Source organism: the organism of the source record quoted next, unplaced genomic scaffold (assembly GCF_019419815.1).
Source record: "Pyrus x bretschneideri cultivar Hongxiangsu unplaced genomic scaffold, Pyrus_bretschneideri_v1 Contig57, whole genome shotgun sequence".
Taxonomy (NCBI): domain Eukaryota; kingdom Viridiplantae; phylum Streptophyta; class Magnoliopsida; order Rosales; family Rosaceae; genus Pyrus; species Pyrus x bretschneideri.
In genome coordinates this window covers 440,878-457,099 of record NW_025999795.1, presented here as the reverse complement: position 1 = coordinate 457,099, position 16,222 = coordinate 440,878, and the positions used below count along the sequence as shown (strand labels likewise).

General features: G+C 36.2%; 5 protein-coding genes across 6 annotated transcripts; 3 read left to right on the top strand and 2 right to left on the bottom strand.

Annotated features, from left to right (window-relative positions):
• The first annotated feature begins 1,725 nt into the window (after window positions 1-1,725).
• Window positions 1,726-4,284, top strand: LOC103932189 (transmembrane ascorbate ferrireductase 1-like). Its single transcript, XM_009341737.3, has 4 exons — window positions 1,726-1,932; window positions 3,185-3,233; window positions 3,345-3,544; window positions 3,783-4,284. The coding sequence occupies exons 1-4, from the start codon at window positions 1,789-1,791 to the stop codon at window positions 4,089-4,091; spliced, it is 702 nt and encodes a 233-aa protein (XP_009340012.1). The 5' UTR covers window positions 1,726-1,788; the 3' UTR covers window positions 4,092-4,284.
• A 472-nt stretch (window positions 4,285-4,756) lies between these two features.
• LOC103932190 lies at window positions 4,757-5,855 on the bottom strand. 2 transcript variants are annotated; one of them, XM_048571164.1, is made up of 3 exons: window positions 5,624-5,855; window positions 5,267-5,281; window positions 4,757-5,110 (listed from the first exon to the last, which is right to left on the bottom strand). In XM_048571164.1, the coding sequence occupies exons 1-3, from the start codon at window positions 5,751-5,753 to the stop codon at window positions 5,001-5,003; spliced, it is 255 nt and encodes an 84-aa protein (XP_048427121.1). In that variant the 5' UTR covers window positions 5,754-5,855; the 3' UTR covers window positions 4,757-5,000. The 2 variants fall into 2 exon arrangements, with proteins under 2 accessions (XP_048427121.1, XP_009340013.2); XM_009341738.3 differs by having other exon boundaries at window positions 5,206-5,281; window positions 5,624-5,851.
• Window positions 5,856-9,518: 3,663 nt separating this feature from the next.
• LOC103932191 (remorin-like) lies at window positions 9,519-11,735 on the top strand. Its single transcript, XM_009341739.3, has 5 exons — window positions 9,519-9,890; window positions 10,615-10,668; window positions 10,779-10,866; window positions 11,137-11,218; window positions 11,342-11,735. The coding sequence occupies exons 1-5, from the start codon at window positions 9,680-9,682 to the stop codon at window positions 11,540-11,542; spliced, it is 636 nt and encodes a 211-aa protein (XP_009340014.2). The 5' UTR covers window positions 9,519-9,679; the 3' UTR covers window positions 11,543-11,735.
• Window positions 11,736-12,414: 679 nt separating this feature from the next.
• LOC103932187 (25.3 kDa vesicle transport protein-like) lies at window positions 12,415-13,787 on the top strand. Its single transcript, XM_009341736.3, has 5 exons — window positions 12,415-12,629; window positions 12,804-12,964; window positions 13,083-13,226; window positions 13,312-13,394; window positions 13,491-13,787. The coding sequence occupies exons 1-5, from the start codon at window positions 12,430-12,432 to the stop codon at window positions 13,596-13,598; spliced, it is 696 nt and encodes a 231-aa protein (XP_009340011.2). The 5' UTR covers window positions 12,415-12,429; the 3' UTR covers window positions 13,599-13,787.
• Window positions 13,788-13,840: 53 nt separating this feature from the next.
• On the bottom strand, window positions 13,841-15,938 carry LOC103932183 (transcription factor LAF1-like). The gene is given in 4 exon segments (XM_009341732.3): window positions 13,841-14,256; window positions 14,259-14,488; window positions 14,669-14,798; window positions 15,367-15,938. Coding segments are annotated over 4 exon segments (897 nt in total). The 5' UTR covers window positions 15,503-15,938; the 3' UTR covers window positions 13,841-13,855.
• Between the last annotated feature and the right edge of the window lie 284 nt (window positions 15,939-16,222).

The window sequence follows — 16,222 nt, the reverse complement described above, 5'->3', positions numbered from 1 at the left end:
TTCCTAAAGAGCCATGCATGCAATGATTAATATTAAATTGGAATTTTAATTTTTTTTTCCCTCAAATTTGAATTGGGTGAAATCTAATCAAAATTTTTATTTATTTTTAAATAAAAAAATATTTTTTTAAATATGGGTTCATTTTAAATTAAAAAGAGTACATTTTATTATAAAATACATTATAAATGAAAAAGTGAATAGATTTTTTACATAAAGAAAATGGGTACATTTTCCACATATATAACAAAGTGGATCATATTTTATGAAAAATATGTGCATTATAAATAAATTATAGTTACAAATAAAATTAAAAAAATTACGAGTACAAATAAAAGTTTTAAAATATGGACGCAAAAAAGTTAATTATATGGGTACAAATTAAAAATAAAAAGAAACATTGGTACATATTACAAAAATGTCACATCCTAGTCTCAACTCTACCGTAGCACGGTATTGTTTGCTTTGAGTCCTAACCACGCTCTCATGGTTTTGTTTCTAGGAACTCACGAGCAACTTCCCAGTAGATCACCCATCCTGGGATTGCTCTCGCCGTAGCATGATTTTGTCCGCATTTTGTCCGCTTTGGGCCCCGGCCACGCCCTCATAGTTTTGTTTTTGGGAACTCATGAACAACTTTCCAGTGGGTCACCCATCCTGGGATTGCTCTCGCCCAATCTCGCTTAACTTCGGAGTTTCGATGGAATCCGAAGCCAATGAGTTCCCAAAAGACCTCGTGCTATATGGAGCTGGGCATGTACATATAAGGCACATCACCCATTCTCCGTTGGTCAATGTGAGATGTTACAATCCACCCCCCATAGTGGTCCGACATCCTCGTCAGCACACTCACATCACGGCAGAGTGGCTCTGATATCATTCTGTCACATCCTAGTCTCGACTCCGCCATAGCATGATATTGTCTGCTTTGGGCCACGGCCACGCCCTCACGGTTTTGTTTTGAGAACTCACAAGTAACTTCCCAGTGGGTCATCCATCCTGGGATTGCTCTCACCCAATCTCACTTAACTCTGGAGTTCCGAAGGAATCCGAAGCCAATGAGTTCCCAAAAGGCCTCGTGCTATATGGAGGTGGGCATGTACATATAAGGCACATCACTCCTCTCTATTGGTCAATGTGAGATTTTACAAAAATGGTTGCAAGTTAAAAATAAAAATATATGATACAAAGTTTAGTCATAAATATAAATATATTAAAAATAGTGTTATTCACACATTTATTTTTACCTCCCACACACCCTTGTTAATTGTGGCCATTGATCTTCTTTATATCATTCAATAATGGTCAAAAACTAAGAGGGGTGTGTGATTGGTAAAAATGAGCGTATGGATGTTATTATCCAATATATCAAATGTAATGTTCCTAACACTAAATGAATCTATTTGAAAATGGTTAAGGAAAACTAATGAAAAAGGCTTGAAAACTTTAAGTTTTAACGATAAAAACAAAATAATGGGTAAAGTGAATAGTATTAGAATTGACGTTTTAGTGTAAAAATGTGGTTTTTAGTTAAAATGAACAGTATCGGAAACTTTTCATTAAATTTCCCTTTTAATTATAAAATTTAAATATGTTGACATGTAAATATTGTATTATTAAAATAATGACGTGGATAAAAGCTAAAGGAAAATGAATAAGGTATCAATCAATAAAATACAAAAATGAAGGTGAGAGCCTAATTTCTTCATAATATATATTTGACTGAATTCGTAGCGAGTGAGAGGAAGAAAGAAATAAGAATAGGAGGAGGAGGAGGAGGAGAGAGATCAGATGGCGTTAAAGGTACCGGCGGTTGCATTCACGTCTGTGGTACACACGCTCGGAATTGCGGCTTTAGTCTTGGTGTTGGTTTGGACCATTCATTTCAGAGGAGGTTTGGCATGGGAAGCTACCAACAAGAACCTCATCTTCAACGTACGTCTCTCTCTCTCTCTCTCTCTCTCTCTCTCTCTCTCTCTCTCTCTCTACATTTCTGGGTTTTCTTAGCTGTAGAAACAACTTAGTTTGTATTTTTATATATGTGCCTTAATTTGACTATATAGTTATGCATCTTCTCGATTAATATACTTGTTTTTTTAGCGCCAATGACAGTTTAGTCATTATACTAATTGAGTTTAGTGGCATTGTAGGACATGATCAAAGTGCAGCTCTTTCTAACATGCCGGTCTTAACGCAGGCTGGCTATTTTGTTAACTAGTAAGCTAGGGTTGCCTTTTGCTTAATTGTGGGTGAAACTAATGATGCATCATGCATGGACCGCTTAAACCCCTTCTAATTTTCTGATTGTCTGTAGAAACAGTTTAGTACCTTTCACAAGTTCACTTACCATTCTTACCAAAAATATGGTATGCCTACATTTAAGACTCTGTGATTTTTCTAATATGATTATCTTTTTGACATGCCAATAACAGTTTTTTGTTTTAACGATTATGATAATTGGAATTAAAAAAAAAATCGTAAGAAAAACTATTTTACCATGGGGTTATTAGGGTAAAATCAAATCATGGGAACACGTATAGCATCTAGCTTCCATAGAAATGGTTGGTACTTGGAATCAATGGTATAGAAATTAATAAAGGGAGTGGAAGAAGTAGCGGGCAATAAAGGGAGTGGAAGAAGTAGTAGGCACGGGTGGAGGGGAGTGCATGTGGACATTCACATACTTATCCAAGTTTGGTGTGATATGGAGCCAACCAATTCAGTTTAAGCCTCAAAACCGCACTGAATTAAACCGTGAAAAAATTCAGTTTTAATTTTGTTGAGAATGAGTACCACATTGATGGGAAGAGAGATCTTGCATGAGCTTATAAATAAGTTGGGCTACTTCCCATATTGCCAATTGGTTTTATGGTAGAATCTCAACTTCTTCAAATTTCACTTCTAAACCACACCAAACCAAACTTGCCCATCCTATATCATAGTACCAAGTGACATAAATAAGGGCCTGTTAGGTACTTTCTGACGCAAACTTTTAGGTTATAACACCTTGTACTAATGGATTTTTCTTTAACAATTTACCTGTTCATTTGGTCATGTGCACTTAAAATTGGATCATGGGAATTATAATGTTCAAACATCATTGGTGATATTTCATTTGTGTTATCATACACCTGCTCTTATGTTGTCATTCTAAATTCGTAATATTTTTTTTTCCTTTCTGGTACAGCTCCATCCTGTTCTCATGTTACTTGGCTTAATTATCTTGGGAGGAGAAGGTAATTAAAACTAGTTTGTGATTTTTGCAAAATATTTTCGCACTTGCAGTATATTGAGTTTTTCAGTTGGTCTGACTATCGAACCTTGATTCTTAAAACCAAACATTGCAGCCCTTGTTAGTTACAAATCACTGCCTTTCAATAAAAAGATGAAGAAAGTGATACACTTGGTTCTTCATGCTCTCGCATTGGCTCTTGGGATCATTGGTATTTATCTTGCGTTCAAGAACCACAATGAGAGTGGAATTGCCAATATGTACAGTTCGCACGCCTGGATTGGAATTGGGGTGATTGTTCTCTATGGAATTCAGGTATTCTCTAACACCAACTACGATGCTTGCTTTCAACAATTTTCCACGTGGTGCGAGTGGTTTTATCGTTAACGTATGCATGTCAATCTTATTGAACCATATACATGAATCAACAACTGATAATCACTCACATACATGCGCAAACAATTCTTGTGAAACTGGCTATTTAGGGGTTATTATTTGTCCTTTTAATTTTTCTATTTCCTCTAAATTTGGACATATCGATCTGAATGGGTAGTGGATATATGGATTCGTGACCTTCTTCTTCCCTGGAGGGAGTCCTACACTGAGGAGGGAGTCTATTCCATGGCATGTGGTGTTTGGAATCATCGTGTACGTACTGGCTGTCGGCGATGCTTCATTAGGGTTCTTAGAGAAGCTCACATTCCTCGAGAGATCGGGACTCGATAAATTTGGGACCGAGGCCTTTCTCGTCAACTTCACCACCATCATCACAGTATTGTTCGGAGTCTTTGTTATACTCTCGGTAATTTCGGAAGCTCCACCTCCCGTAGAAGATTACTACAGCTATTCTTCTATTCGATGATACAAGGACTGAAGCTGTGAAGCATGCATGGCAGCATGGGGTTTCTATAATTTTATGTATACATAATAAGACATGCATGCGACCACATTTATCCATAACTATTGGAATGCCCCTCTATTTATTTCTATTAATTAATTGGGAGAGGGTGTAATTTATATGGAAATAATTATAAGATTTCGAGTGTTGTATTTTAGTTATCGATCATAAGCATTATTAGGGCTGGTTCGGGTCGGCATCCCAAACCGAAACCCTCAACCCAAATCCCAAACCAAAACATTTTGGGATGGGATTTTATATCCCAAAACCGAACCAAAACGGTTCACTTCCTGAAATTCAGGATTCCCGAAACTGTTTCGGGATTTTCGGGTCACTTTGGATTGGGCCTTGAAGCCCAAAATGTTGGGCTATTTAAACTTTTTACAATTTTAAGCTCTTTAAACAATAAGCCCACCCATTTTTCAGGAAAGAAAGAAATAAAAAAAAATGTTAACAATTGCAGGCTTACAGCCCACCTGTTTCACAATCACATAAATTCAAATCAATCAAAGTTTACAATCTCATTTCGTAATTTCAATTTTCATACCAAGCAAGCAACAACTAACAAGTTAAGCTTAAGTTCACAATTGTCTACCAAACTAGTTAATTAAAAGTGCATGCAACCAAAATGAAATAAGTTAAGTTTTACAATCCAAACTTCCGAACGAATTTAGATTAAGTTACAAACCAAAAGCAAACCATATTGGCCACTTGAATGACAATATGTTAGTTGTAAATTCCATAGCTAAATGCCACTTCACATTGCCATGTCTGTGACTATTTTCCCACCCTAATCCGAGACCCCCCACACCCACCCACCCTAAACGATCTAAACTGCTTTGAGCAACTGCTACTAGCTATAGGCTGCAGAAATCAGGAAGGAAAATACATGGCTAATGGGACCAAAATAGGGTGACATGTATCTTCTTTCTGGTGGAGGTGGGATCCCAAGTCTCTCCAGCTCGTCATACGGGATTGGGCGCCTGGTTACCAAGATAAATAAAAGGTAATGAGTCCGTACATCTAATTCACTGCAAATTTACGGAATATATTACATAATTGAAAAAGTTAGGGATACAGGGGAGCTCGAAATGGTTTTTCTCGTCCTCCAAAACGAAGCTGTCCAGATTCCTTCTTACCACAGAAACCACCTCCTGCTAAAACAATAAAATTACATGAACTAGACCTTTATAGGCATTGCAAACTGAAGGTAGAAGAATGGTGAGCTTCCTGCAAACAAGCAACTAATCTAAGCACATCATAGACACGTTATGACTTGTGCAGATCATAATTTCACGTTGGAGCACCTTATATGTATGCTGCACCTTATATGAAAATAAATGCAGATACAAATTCGTGCACCCATCCTAATTCGAAACCCACAATCCTCAAACCCTCACACATTCGACAAAATACTCAGAAATCAAGTTAATTAACATGAAATTTGACCCTAAACACTAAAGAACAAAAACCCTGTGAAAATCAGAAGCCCTTACCTGGATTTTGGGACTCGATTGGTCTCGGATTGGCCTCTTCCTGCGTCTCTGTGTGTGTGGCCGCTGGATGAGCGCCGTTGAAGTGGACGGAGGATGGGAGCAGCGGCGTGACTCGATGGAGGAGCGGCATGACTCGAATCGATAGAGGAGCGAGCGGCAGGAGCACCAGCAGTGTTTGGGAGATTGAGTGAGAGTAAGCGACAGAGAGCTTGTGAGGATAACAAATGACCCAACTCAATGTACGGTTGATTAGGTCTTAAAACCAATCTAACAGTCCAAGTAATTTCTAATTATAAATTAAAATAAATAAATAAATAATATATATATATATATATTTGGTTCAGTTCGGAATTACCGAACGCTTTCAAAGCTGTGGTCGAATTCCAAACCGAAATTTTCGGGAACGGATTAGGGATTTTCGGAAAAAAATTTCACCCCTAAGCATTATACACCACATTGTGCTGTAAATGAAACCAATAAAAAGTTTTAATTTGTTGGGTGGATTATGGAAGACCAACGACAATATATATATATATTTGGTGCCAAGATTGCTCACAATTTTCTCAATCAAGCAACAAGAAGGCAACTAATTCCATCGATCAAGTGTATAGGGTAATCTCTGCTTATTCATTTCTCATCTAATTAATCTGGATTAGGTCAAACTATACTTGCATATGATTATACATAACTATTTCATATAATATTTATTAAGTTGCTGAACTACTTGGTAACACTACCGGTGATGAATAGAGCTAACAAAAGGCTGGCCATCAATGAGGAGAGAAAGAACGCAGATCAAACAGACCTCGAGGCCCAAGAGAAGAAGATTGAGGTAATTTTTGTATTTATTTAGTTAGGTCCTGTTTGAAAGTGTAATTCTAGAAGGACCGTAATTACATACGAAGATAAGCATATGAGATGTGTTTTTCCGTAAAAATAGTTAGCAAAACTACTTTCAAATGTGTCCTTAGATTTTCTTTTCTTAGTTAATCACTAATCATGTTTAATTATGAGCTTGTGCATGCATGATGAGCAGACAAAAGTTGAGAAACAAAGGGAAGTGGAAAAGCTAAAGAACAAAGAAGCTCGCTTGGCGAAAATCATAGAAGACAGTAAGGTTAGAATTGAAGCAAAACGCAGTATAGGACGCTTCAATGTCGAAAAAAAGGCTGACAAATTTCGTAGCACCAATATTATATATGCCAACCAAGTGTTTTGGCATGTGCGTGGACAAATAAAGATTTCACGTTTTCTCTTCCTCTACGTGTATGTTTATTTTTACTGGTTGATTAGCAAGTAAAAAATTACAAATAAACTGAGATGTGCTTGGAGATAAGGCATACGGGGATTCACCTGAGAAGTTGAGTACTGTGATTATACAAATAATTGCCCTATTTTAATATTTTAAATGACATTTGTCTGTTTTTAATCAATCTAATCGGTTTTACATAAACTAATACAACCCATGAGATTAAGCTACACATGTGTTCAGTCATACAGCACACGACGACGACATGTACATGGTCATGCGTACAGACTACATAGATGGGATGGACTTTTGTTTCAAGTGGGACAAGTGTATGTTTCTGATGTCGACACGTCAACACAATGGTCGGAAGGGGGTCCATAACGTGGCACTGTGGCAGGTTGGTTCTTTAACGTTTTCAAACTGCAAACAGGACTTCGCTTTCTTGCTTGCCGAGTTGTACGTGTTCTTGGAACTGAAAATTTTCGTGGTAAAAAGCCTAAACTAAAGGGAACAAAGCGTACTGATAAAAAAAAAAAAAAAAAAGGAAAAGAACAAGAAGTGGTTTGGAGTTAAATTGGCTTATTACTTTCACTTTTGAACACGAGATTTTGAGTTTAATTTTTTTTTCTTAAACATGCACGTATAAAACGTATAAACTCGTAATTTAACTTTATTTTTAGCTTAAATAAAAAAGCTTAATTTAAAACACGATATGTAGCCATATCATCTTGTTGCATAGAAGTTCTTTTTGATTTGTTGGGATCAAATCCATGTTTATCATTTTCAATACTTGTCAATACAACTGTAAGGATGTGCCCTGGGCCAACCTCTGTGGTCCTTTGGCCTTTTGCCATACCTTACAAGTTATAAGTAAACTACTAACCACAATGTGAAGATCGTATTTGATCAAAATTGAAATCTCTACACGACAGACTGAGAAAGTTATTGGAGGAAAGTACTTTCTCTAACACTCACAACTAAATTAAGAAAAAAATATATTAAAAGCTTTCTATATGTATATTCTTCTTGACGTTATATAAAAAAAATGATATTTCTAGATAAAAAATAATTAATAAAGGAAATGAAAGGAACAAAAAGTAGTCTTTGACGCAAGTAGTCATTTATTACAGTGATGAAAAACAAAAAAATGTTATCGCATTTCGGTGTGAGTTCAAACTCCATCGTCTTTCTAGTCTAACAACTAATCACTAAGCTATTGTCTTTTAAAAATAAAAATGTTGTCTTTGATGAACATGAAAGGAAATTTAAGAAGGTTACAGTATATGGCGTTTAAACGGGGGTGGATGGAAAGTAAATTGATAGGGAATGGTAGCAAGTCACCTTTACATCGTGCTCCACCAAGATTCCTTCACCAATGATTTCATATCACCATAGAATCTTCGATCATCTCTTGTTATTCTTTTGCTCGTACAAAAATGAATTCCCCTATTAATTGCGATGTTGTTAAATTTGTCTCTTATATATATGGAACCAAAGTACTCCTTTGGAACAATCAATTAAATTCCCTAATAATAATCAATTAAAATCGAAATCAATTTCAATGGGAAACCTTTCAATCGGCTGGTTTTGTAGAAAACGAGTAAACAGTTGGAGCATCAACTCAAATTCGAATTTTTATATATGTAAACTTTTGTTTTAGTTTACCGTTTGATTTATAAGCTAAAAATACATTGATCGTCTCATACGATGCTAAAACTGCACGAGAATTGGAATTAGTCTGTCACCCATATGTAGTGAAATACCTCATATATTAAAAACAAAATCCCACAAAATAAAGAACATTAACTTTAATTACCAAGGCAAAGCCATTATTAGTACTTAATCTAGATACGTTGTCAAGGTCTTTGTGCAAATATGGAAATTCATCATTATATTGAATGAATTCAAACGGAAAACTATCTCAAAAAAATAGTTACTAATTGCTTCCATTTTTGGACCAAAATCATATTCAATTCGTTCTTGTACGCATAAAGTACAATAATCACATGCACAGCACGCAATGTTTTAGAAAACAACAATGTGATTTTGATTTTTGACAATAAAACACACTACATACCTTGTTACTCCTGCATAGAGAGGACCGCAAAAGTATAACATCCATTTTATTGTTTTCACAATTGAATCTATTTCTTAATTGTTTTGATTAAACCTGTTACATTACGTGTTTCTTGATTCATGTGACAATCATGCTGATACTTACGATGACCTGCTTTAAAATAAGTAATTAGATAACTCAAAATCAAGAATGAGATCAACTAAGGGAGTAGTTAATCCGATTTCCATTTATTATTTTTCATATTTTCAAGTTCCGAATTCTCTTATTTTTTCTATTATTTATAGGTAAACATTCACGCGAGTATACCATGTGTGGACGAACATGGAAGAGTGACAAAGGGAAGAGATTTTTCTGTGTGCTAGATACACGATCTGATACATCAAGTGTAATAATATAATTGGTTGAAAACTTGAAAAACAAATTTTAAACTAATTGTATTATGATACTTAATATATCAAGCCGTGTTCTTGGCACATTAAAAAATTTCTCGAAAGTGACAATCACTCCGTCTTCTTACTCCAAAGTATGCCGACTCATAATACGCCACTTGTACCTACCATCCACCTATGCAATCCCAACCACTATACCACCTATACAATCCCAAACATCTCTCTCTCTCTCTCTCTCTCTGTTGCTTGTTTAATCTTCTCACTCTAACACTACAGTAACTTCCATTTGAAAACTTTGAGGCTTTTTCCACTCCCAAACCAACTTTTGCAACAAAATCAACATGGCAGAGGCAGAGGAACCCAAGAAACTAGAACCCGAGTCATCCTCAGATCCTCCACCTGCTCCGACTCCAGCTCCGGTGGAGGAAGAGAAGCCGGTTGTGGAAGCTCCAAAAGATCCTGGGTCCCACAAGGACAAATCTGAAATTCCACCACCACCTCCTGAAGACAAGGCTGAGCCTGATGAGTCCAATGCTCTTGCTATTGTTGAGAGTATATTTCTCTCTCCTCTCTCTCTGAATCTTTTCCACTTTATTATATTCTTTTGTTGTTTTTTTAAAGTTGATAACTTTATCTGTTTAGTTGGTGAGAAAAATAAAATCTCAGACCATCAATTCTTTTTCCCACGAAAAGGAATTAATCTGATTTTCTCGATGACTTAGGATTGCTTGTCTGACATATATGCATGTAATTGATTGTAATTTTGTGGTTTTATTTATAATTATTAATTTGATTCTGTCCTGCTTCTAGTTCTTGGCTTCTTGCTTGGCTTTCTCTTATTTTTCTGAGTTTATTTCCATCTCCAAAAATTTTGCCCTGTATTTTTGTTGTGAATATCTTCAACCTGGTCAGAATTATATTTCATATTCAGGAGTTTGATTAGATTCCAACATCTAATTGCTATGTCGTGAATTTTTTGTCACTATGTTGTCGATATTAATATTTAATGAGTTCAAGAATTGAAATTTGATTTTTAACCAGTTTCTCTTGATAATTTCAACTGCTGTTCAGGCTGTGTTAACTTAGCTACAAAATTACAGAATTTAACTCATAAAAACTAAAAACGAAATGTTCATCGAACGGTCTCTTAAAAATCTAAAAGTACGGAATCTCCCTACTTCCATTAGATGGACCAATTTACCATTGCTTTTACTTGTTATATTGTATTCTTTGCATATCAAGTTTTGAATGATTCATTTTTTTCCTTCTCCCACAGAGCCTTCTGAACCTGCTGCAGAAGAGAAAAGCAAGGAGGATTCCGTCGATCGCGGTGAGTGTATAGGGGTTGATCATGAGGTCCTTTGATTCCAGCTTGTTTGTACACATTATAATCAACTAGGTTAAACTTAACTTAACCACATATATCATTTTCTTGTTCAGATGTTGTGCTAGCAAGAGTTGCAACAGAAAAAAAGCTGTCACTTATCAGAGCATGGGAAGAAAGTGAAAAATCAAAGGCAGAGAATAAGTAAGGGCTTTCTTCAGTGTTGAGCCTAATTGAGTAATCATCATGTTTGATATGTCATTTCTTGGCAAGACGACATTCTACTCTAAATTACTATAATTCACGGGGAGGGGGATTCGGAGTTGGGGCAAGGGGTTAGGCACACTGCCCTGTTTACTGACCTAACCCACGTCTGCACGGTGTTTTTTTTTATATATTGAATATTCGATAAAGAATCTTGTTTTCTGATATGATTTGATATACTGAACTGAAAGTGCATGTGTTCGCTAACAGAGCTCACAAGAAACTATCTGCCATCGGTTCATGGGAAAACACCAAGAAGGCAACTGTGGAGGCTGAGCTGAAAAAGATCGAGGTAACAATTCATGCATTTCTTCCTAAAACCTTAACCTTGTGCTTGAATTCTGATACGAAAAGCTCTGGTGTTTTACACTCTGTTTGTTTCCAATTCTGACATTTTCACTTTGTGCATGAGCAGGAACAATTGGAGAAGAAGAAGGCCGAGTATGTGGAACAGATGAAGAACAAGATAGCCTTAATACACAAGGCCGCGGAAGAAAAGAGGGCGACGATTGAAGCTAAGCGCGGGGAAGATCTTCTCAAGGCGGAGGAAACTGCTGCGAAGTACCGAGCTACGGGGTATGCTCCTAAGAAACTTCTTGGTTGCTTTTCTGGCTGAACTTAATGTTCGGGTCCGATGGATAAACATTTGATGATTTGTATATTTGGTTTATTTGGAGTACATTTGTTTATTTAGATTTGTTTGTTTCTTCACATAATGGGGTCATTGTTAGTTACTGTGTGTGTTTGTGTTTGTGTATATACCCTAAATTTGGAGAAAAATAAACTTAATTTATTTTGTAAAAGATCAATTTTGTGTTTCTATGTATCTGCTCAATGATCAAGCACCTTTAGCAAAAGCTTTGAGAACTAGAGAGAGTGTGTGATAGGCTTGTGATACTACCACTGTCGCATTGTATGTATGAGATAATAAAGGGCGATCCTAAGCCAACAAGGCTTCTAGCTTTGTGGGTGGATTTGGGGTTTTGTTTGTTTTGGGGGGGGGGGGAGAACGTCTATTATACGCAATCTTACCCTATGTATAATATAGCAACATGAATTTTAGCTTTCAATTTGCACTGTCACGTATTTTAATTGAAGATACTACTACAGTGACATCTCAATTGGAGTGGGATATAGCAGTGGTGGTTTTCTAATGATTAAGAGTGATTGATAAGTATAATAATGAAAAGGCATTCTGAAAAAAAAAATTTGATTATTAGTATTACATATATTTGAGAATCATGAATGTTCAAATGTGGAATCTTGATGACCATTATTGTTTGTGATACGAATGTAACTTCAAATTCTTCCTTTCCATGGAAAAAGGAAGGAGAGGAAACATTGCTTGACACAGATTGAGAGCAATAGGGGAAAGGAAAAGAATAGTTCCATGGCTTCCAAATCCATTACCCCACGGAATAACTTGATGTCCAAGTTATTTCTTTCATTTGCCTTACCCTCTCATCCCTCTATAAATAACGCTCCTTAACTTCCTTCCCCTAAATGGTAGATATGGTCAAGCTTACAATTGTTGGAAGGGTAAGTGATAGCCTTTGTCTTGCCAAAGGACCGTCTTATATGAACGAAGAGCGCGAAAACTCTTCGTTTTACAAGCAACAAGGAGAGTTCATATTCAAAGAAATCTCCAGAGGAGCCTTGCCTCCTTCCAGGATGACCATTCGTGTCGATCATCACTGCTTCAAGTATCCCTTTTCTTCTTTCCTTCTCTGTTTTTCAATTTGCATTCTTTTTCCCTTTTTGAATAGAAATCCTGAAAAAATAAAGGTAAATGAACTGTACATGCTTTGAGAAATCTCACCGTCATAAACAGCTTGTGGTGTTTATATGATTTTTACTCAATCTTTGCTGTAATGAAGTTACTTGGTGGAGAAGGGAATCGCCTTCATCACGTTGTGCGAATCTTCATATCCAAGAAAACTAGCTTTCTGTTACCTGCAAGAATTGCAGAAGGAATTTGACGAGTTTGACAGTAGCCTTATTGACAAAATCATAAGACCGTACTCCTTTGTCAAATTCGGTAATTTTCATCACCCGCTGCTAAAATTTGATACTGATTGCGCTCTAATAATTATTAATTAGAAGATTGAACAAATAATAATTTTGGTCATAACCACCCCAAATTTTAAGTCCTACAGATGATTTAATTGGGAGTATTAGAAAGCAATACATCGATACAAGAACACAGGTTAATCTGTCTAAGCTTGATGCTAGCCGGAAACAAGATTTAGACATTGCAACTGAAAATCTTTCAGAAATCATAGAGAGATGGAGACATTCAGGTAACATCTTTTGCTCCCTTCATCGCTAAGGCATGCATGAACGCCATCCGCTTCCCTCTTTTGTTCTAAAATCTTAAAATTACAGATCTATTGGAAAGGCCATCGACCCTTCCTCCTCCTCCTCCTCCTGAAGCTGTTTCATCCATCTGGTGTTCACCGCTCCTCGAGGTACATTTACTCGAAACTCATACTTAATGGAAAGATAATGTACTAAACCAATTAATTTCTTTGCATCTTTGATCCAATGCTAATTTTTCTGAACAGGTTATTGCATTGAAATGGACACCAATTACATTGATCATTGCTGTTGCCACTGTTATTCTCTGGGTCACCATAATCCATGCAGATGAAAATTTCATGATTTTAAACTAATTGGGGTATCGGGAACGGGTGAAGAAACCTCCAATTCATCGTGTTGGGTTGCACCGATTTATTTCTTTGATCTCATTCACGAAGGTCAATGTTTTTGTTGCCAAGATATACAAGTTTAGAGGAAGAAAATAATCAAATTATGCACATTGTTCAATTAATTTCATGTCTTGAAACAAATAATCAAAAGATGTAAAATTCAAATAAATTTGCAGGTTATTCTTTCACTGTTTGCCTTTGGAAATTAAATTTTTGACTCCCTATTTATAAAAATACATTGCATCATTCTGCAAGTTGAAATCACTGTACAAATCACCCGCTGATACAAAGTCAACAAACCCTGGTCCTGAAATCTGTTCCTCGAACTTAAACTGCGAATTGATCATCTCCAAACCCAAACCATGATGATGGCTTATTCCATGATGAAAACCACTGCCAAATATTCCCTCATCGTTCAACACAAAACCATGTCCTAGAGCATGATCTGCTTGCAGATTATTTGAAGTAGTACTATGATCAAATTCTTCCTTCAAAACCCCGGGATCACTGATGTTGTTTGCGAAGCTCCCACCATCAACCTGGTCTAAGGAGAGCCACTCAGCAAACAAAATCTTTGGTAAAGGGCTTCTTTGACAGCTCTGATCTTTGGACAAGTCATCGGAAATGGCGGTGATTTTTGCATTGATTCGTGACTCGAATTAAAACATGTTGTGGGCTTTTGGGGAGATAGTGAACACTCTAAGATTTCTGAGCTTGAAGTACTTGTGTACTGGGATTTGGTTTGACCTTCCATTTCCTCAGCTTTGGCCACTTTCTTCTTCAAATATGAATGCCAGTAGTTTTTTATCTCATTGTCTGTCCTTCCAGGCAAATGCTGTGCGATTTGAGACCACCTGAGATCATTGAAAAATATGGATTAATCACCTATGGCATTGGCCCTGATGTGTAGCTCTGCTCGCCTAATCCTCTACTGCTTGCCCTCAATAATATTAAGGTTGAATAAAAACCAGAACCGCTTGAACAAATGAAAGTAATGTCATTTTTAATAAAAATAAAAGATGGGATTCTCTTACTTGTTGCCAAACATACGATGAAGGGTCAAGATTGTCTCCTCGTCTTGTTTGCTAAATGTCCCTCTCTTTAACCCTGGCCTTAAATAATTTATCCACCTTAATCTGCAGCTTTTTCCATTCCTCTGCAAACCTGCATTCAATAGAATCATAGATTATTATTTATGAATAGAGCCATGTTAAATGTCCCACATCGGTGGGGATAAAGTCTCACAATGAGTTTAAATAGAATTACCCTACTCTTAGAGTTTGATAATATATCTCATAGTTTACCCCAAAAACAAATGAATAAATTAATTCTTAAAACCTCTCTTAACTGAGGTCATTTTCACTTTTCATTGTAAAATTTACATTAAGAAATAATAATAGGTATTTTCCCTCTTTACTAGGAGCCGGACTCCAAATCGGTCCACGAGAATGTGGACATATTGCCTACCTGACCTAACACACATTTGTCAATTAACAACAACCAAACGACTATAAATTCTTGATCATAGTATTCATCTAAATTTCCTCTTGTCATTTTGTCCCAATCAATCTCAAACATTAGACTAATATGCCAACAAAAGAGTACTCATTTGGGCTATATATAAGTACTTCAATGAAATATAGCTCTGAGGCATTCATGAACGACTAATACCAGGCTGAGTTGATCATTTAGGGGTGTGGCTGCAAAACAAAATGGGAAATGCAAAACTCACCGGTGTTTATGGGACGGTAGCTCCAGCAGCCGTGGCCGTTTTTGAGGATGTAGCTTCGAAGCATTAGGTCTTCTTCGGGTGACCACAATCCCTTTCTATACTTTGCCTTCGGCTTATCTGATGCCTTGCAGCCCATTTTTCTACAAAGAATGAACTTGCAGCTTGTAAATATGTTATGAATTGTGAGAGAAACAGAAAAAACTGGGGAGGTAGGCTGCAGAGCAATGAATGAAGAGCTGACCTCAATTTTGCTCTGGTACTTAAAGCAGTGATTAGTTCGAAGTCTGCTATTTAAAATGAATTAACAAAGCATGAGCCATTTTTTTATTTCAATAATAATTAGAAAATTGTATATTTTATGCTTATTATTGTACGTTCATATTCGACCATGAGCCAGTTCTTTTTATTTTTTTATTTCAATACTAATTAAAAAATTTATATTTTATGCTTAGTATTGTACGTTCATATTCGACCATGAGGTCATATGAAGCTTCAAGGGTTTTAAGAAGTCGTTAGTTGCTGCCAAAGAATACAATTTGCAAACCTAACCCTATGTAAATAACTTCTAAATACCTAAGAAGGACCTGATTGGATAGAGTTGCAGAGGTTGATTCAAAGTCGGTTTTTGGTTTTTGACTGAAGTTGGTAAAACACGAAATTTTTTAGCTTTTCTTGGTAGTACATTCTTTTATAAGAATAGGTTAGAATACAGATTTTCTAGTGTTGTTTTACTCGTTAAAACTAAGTCGATGGATTTGTGTAGCCACCGTTGCATCATATGATTTATGAGAGCTCTCTGTGTTGCATATCATCTCTACTAATTAATAAAATATTTATTGTTAACCAAAATTTTATG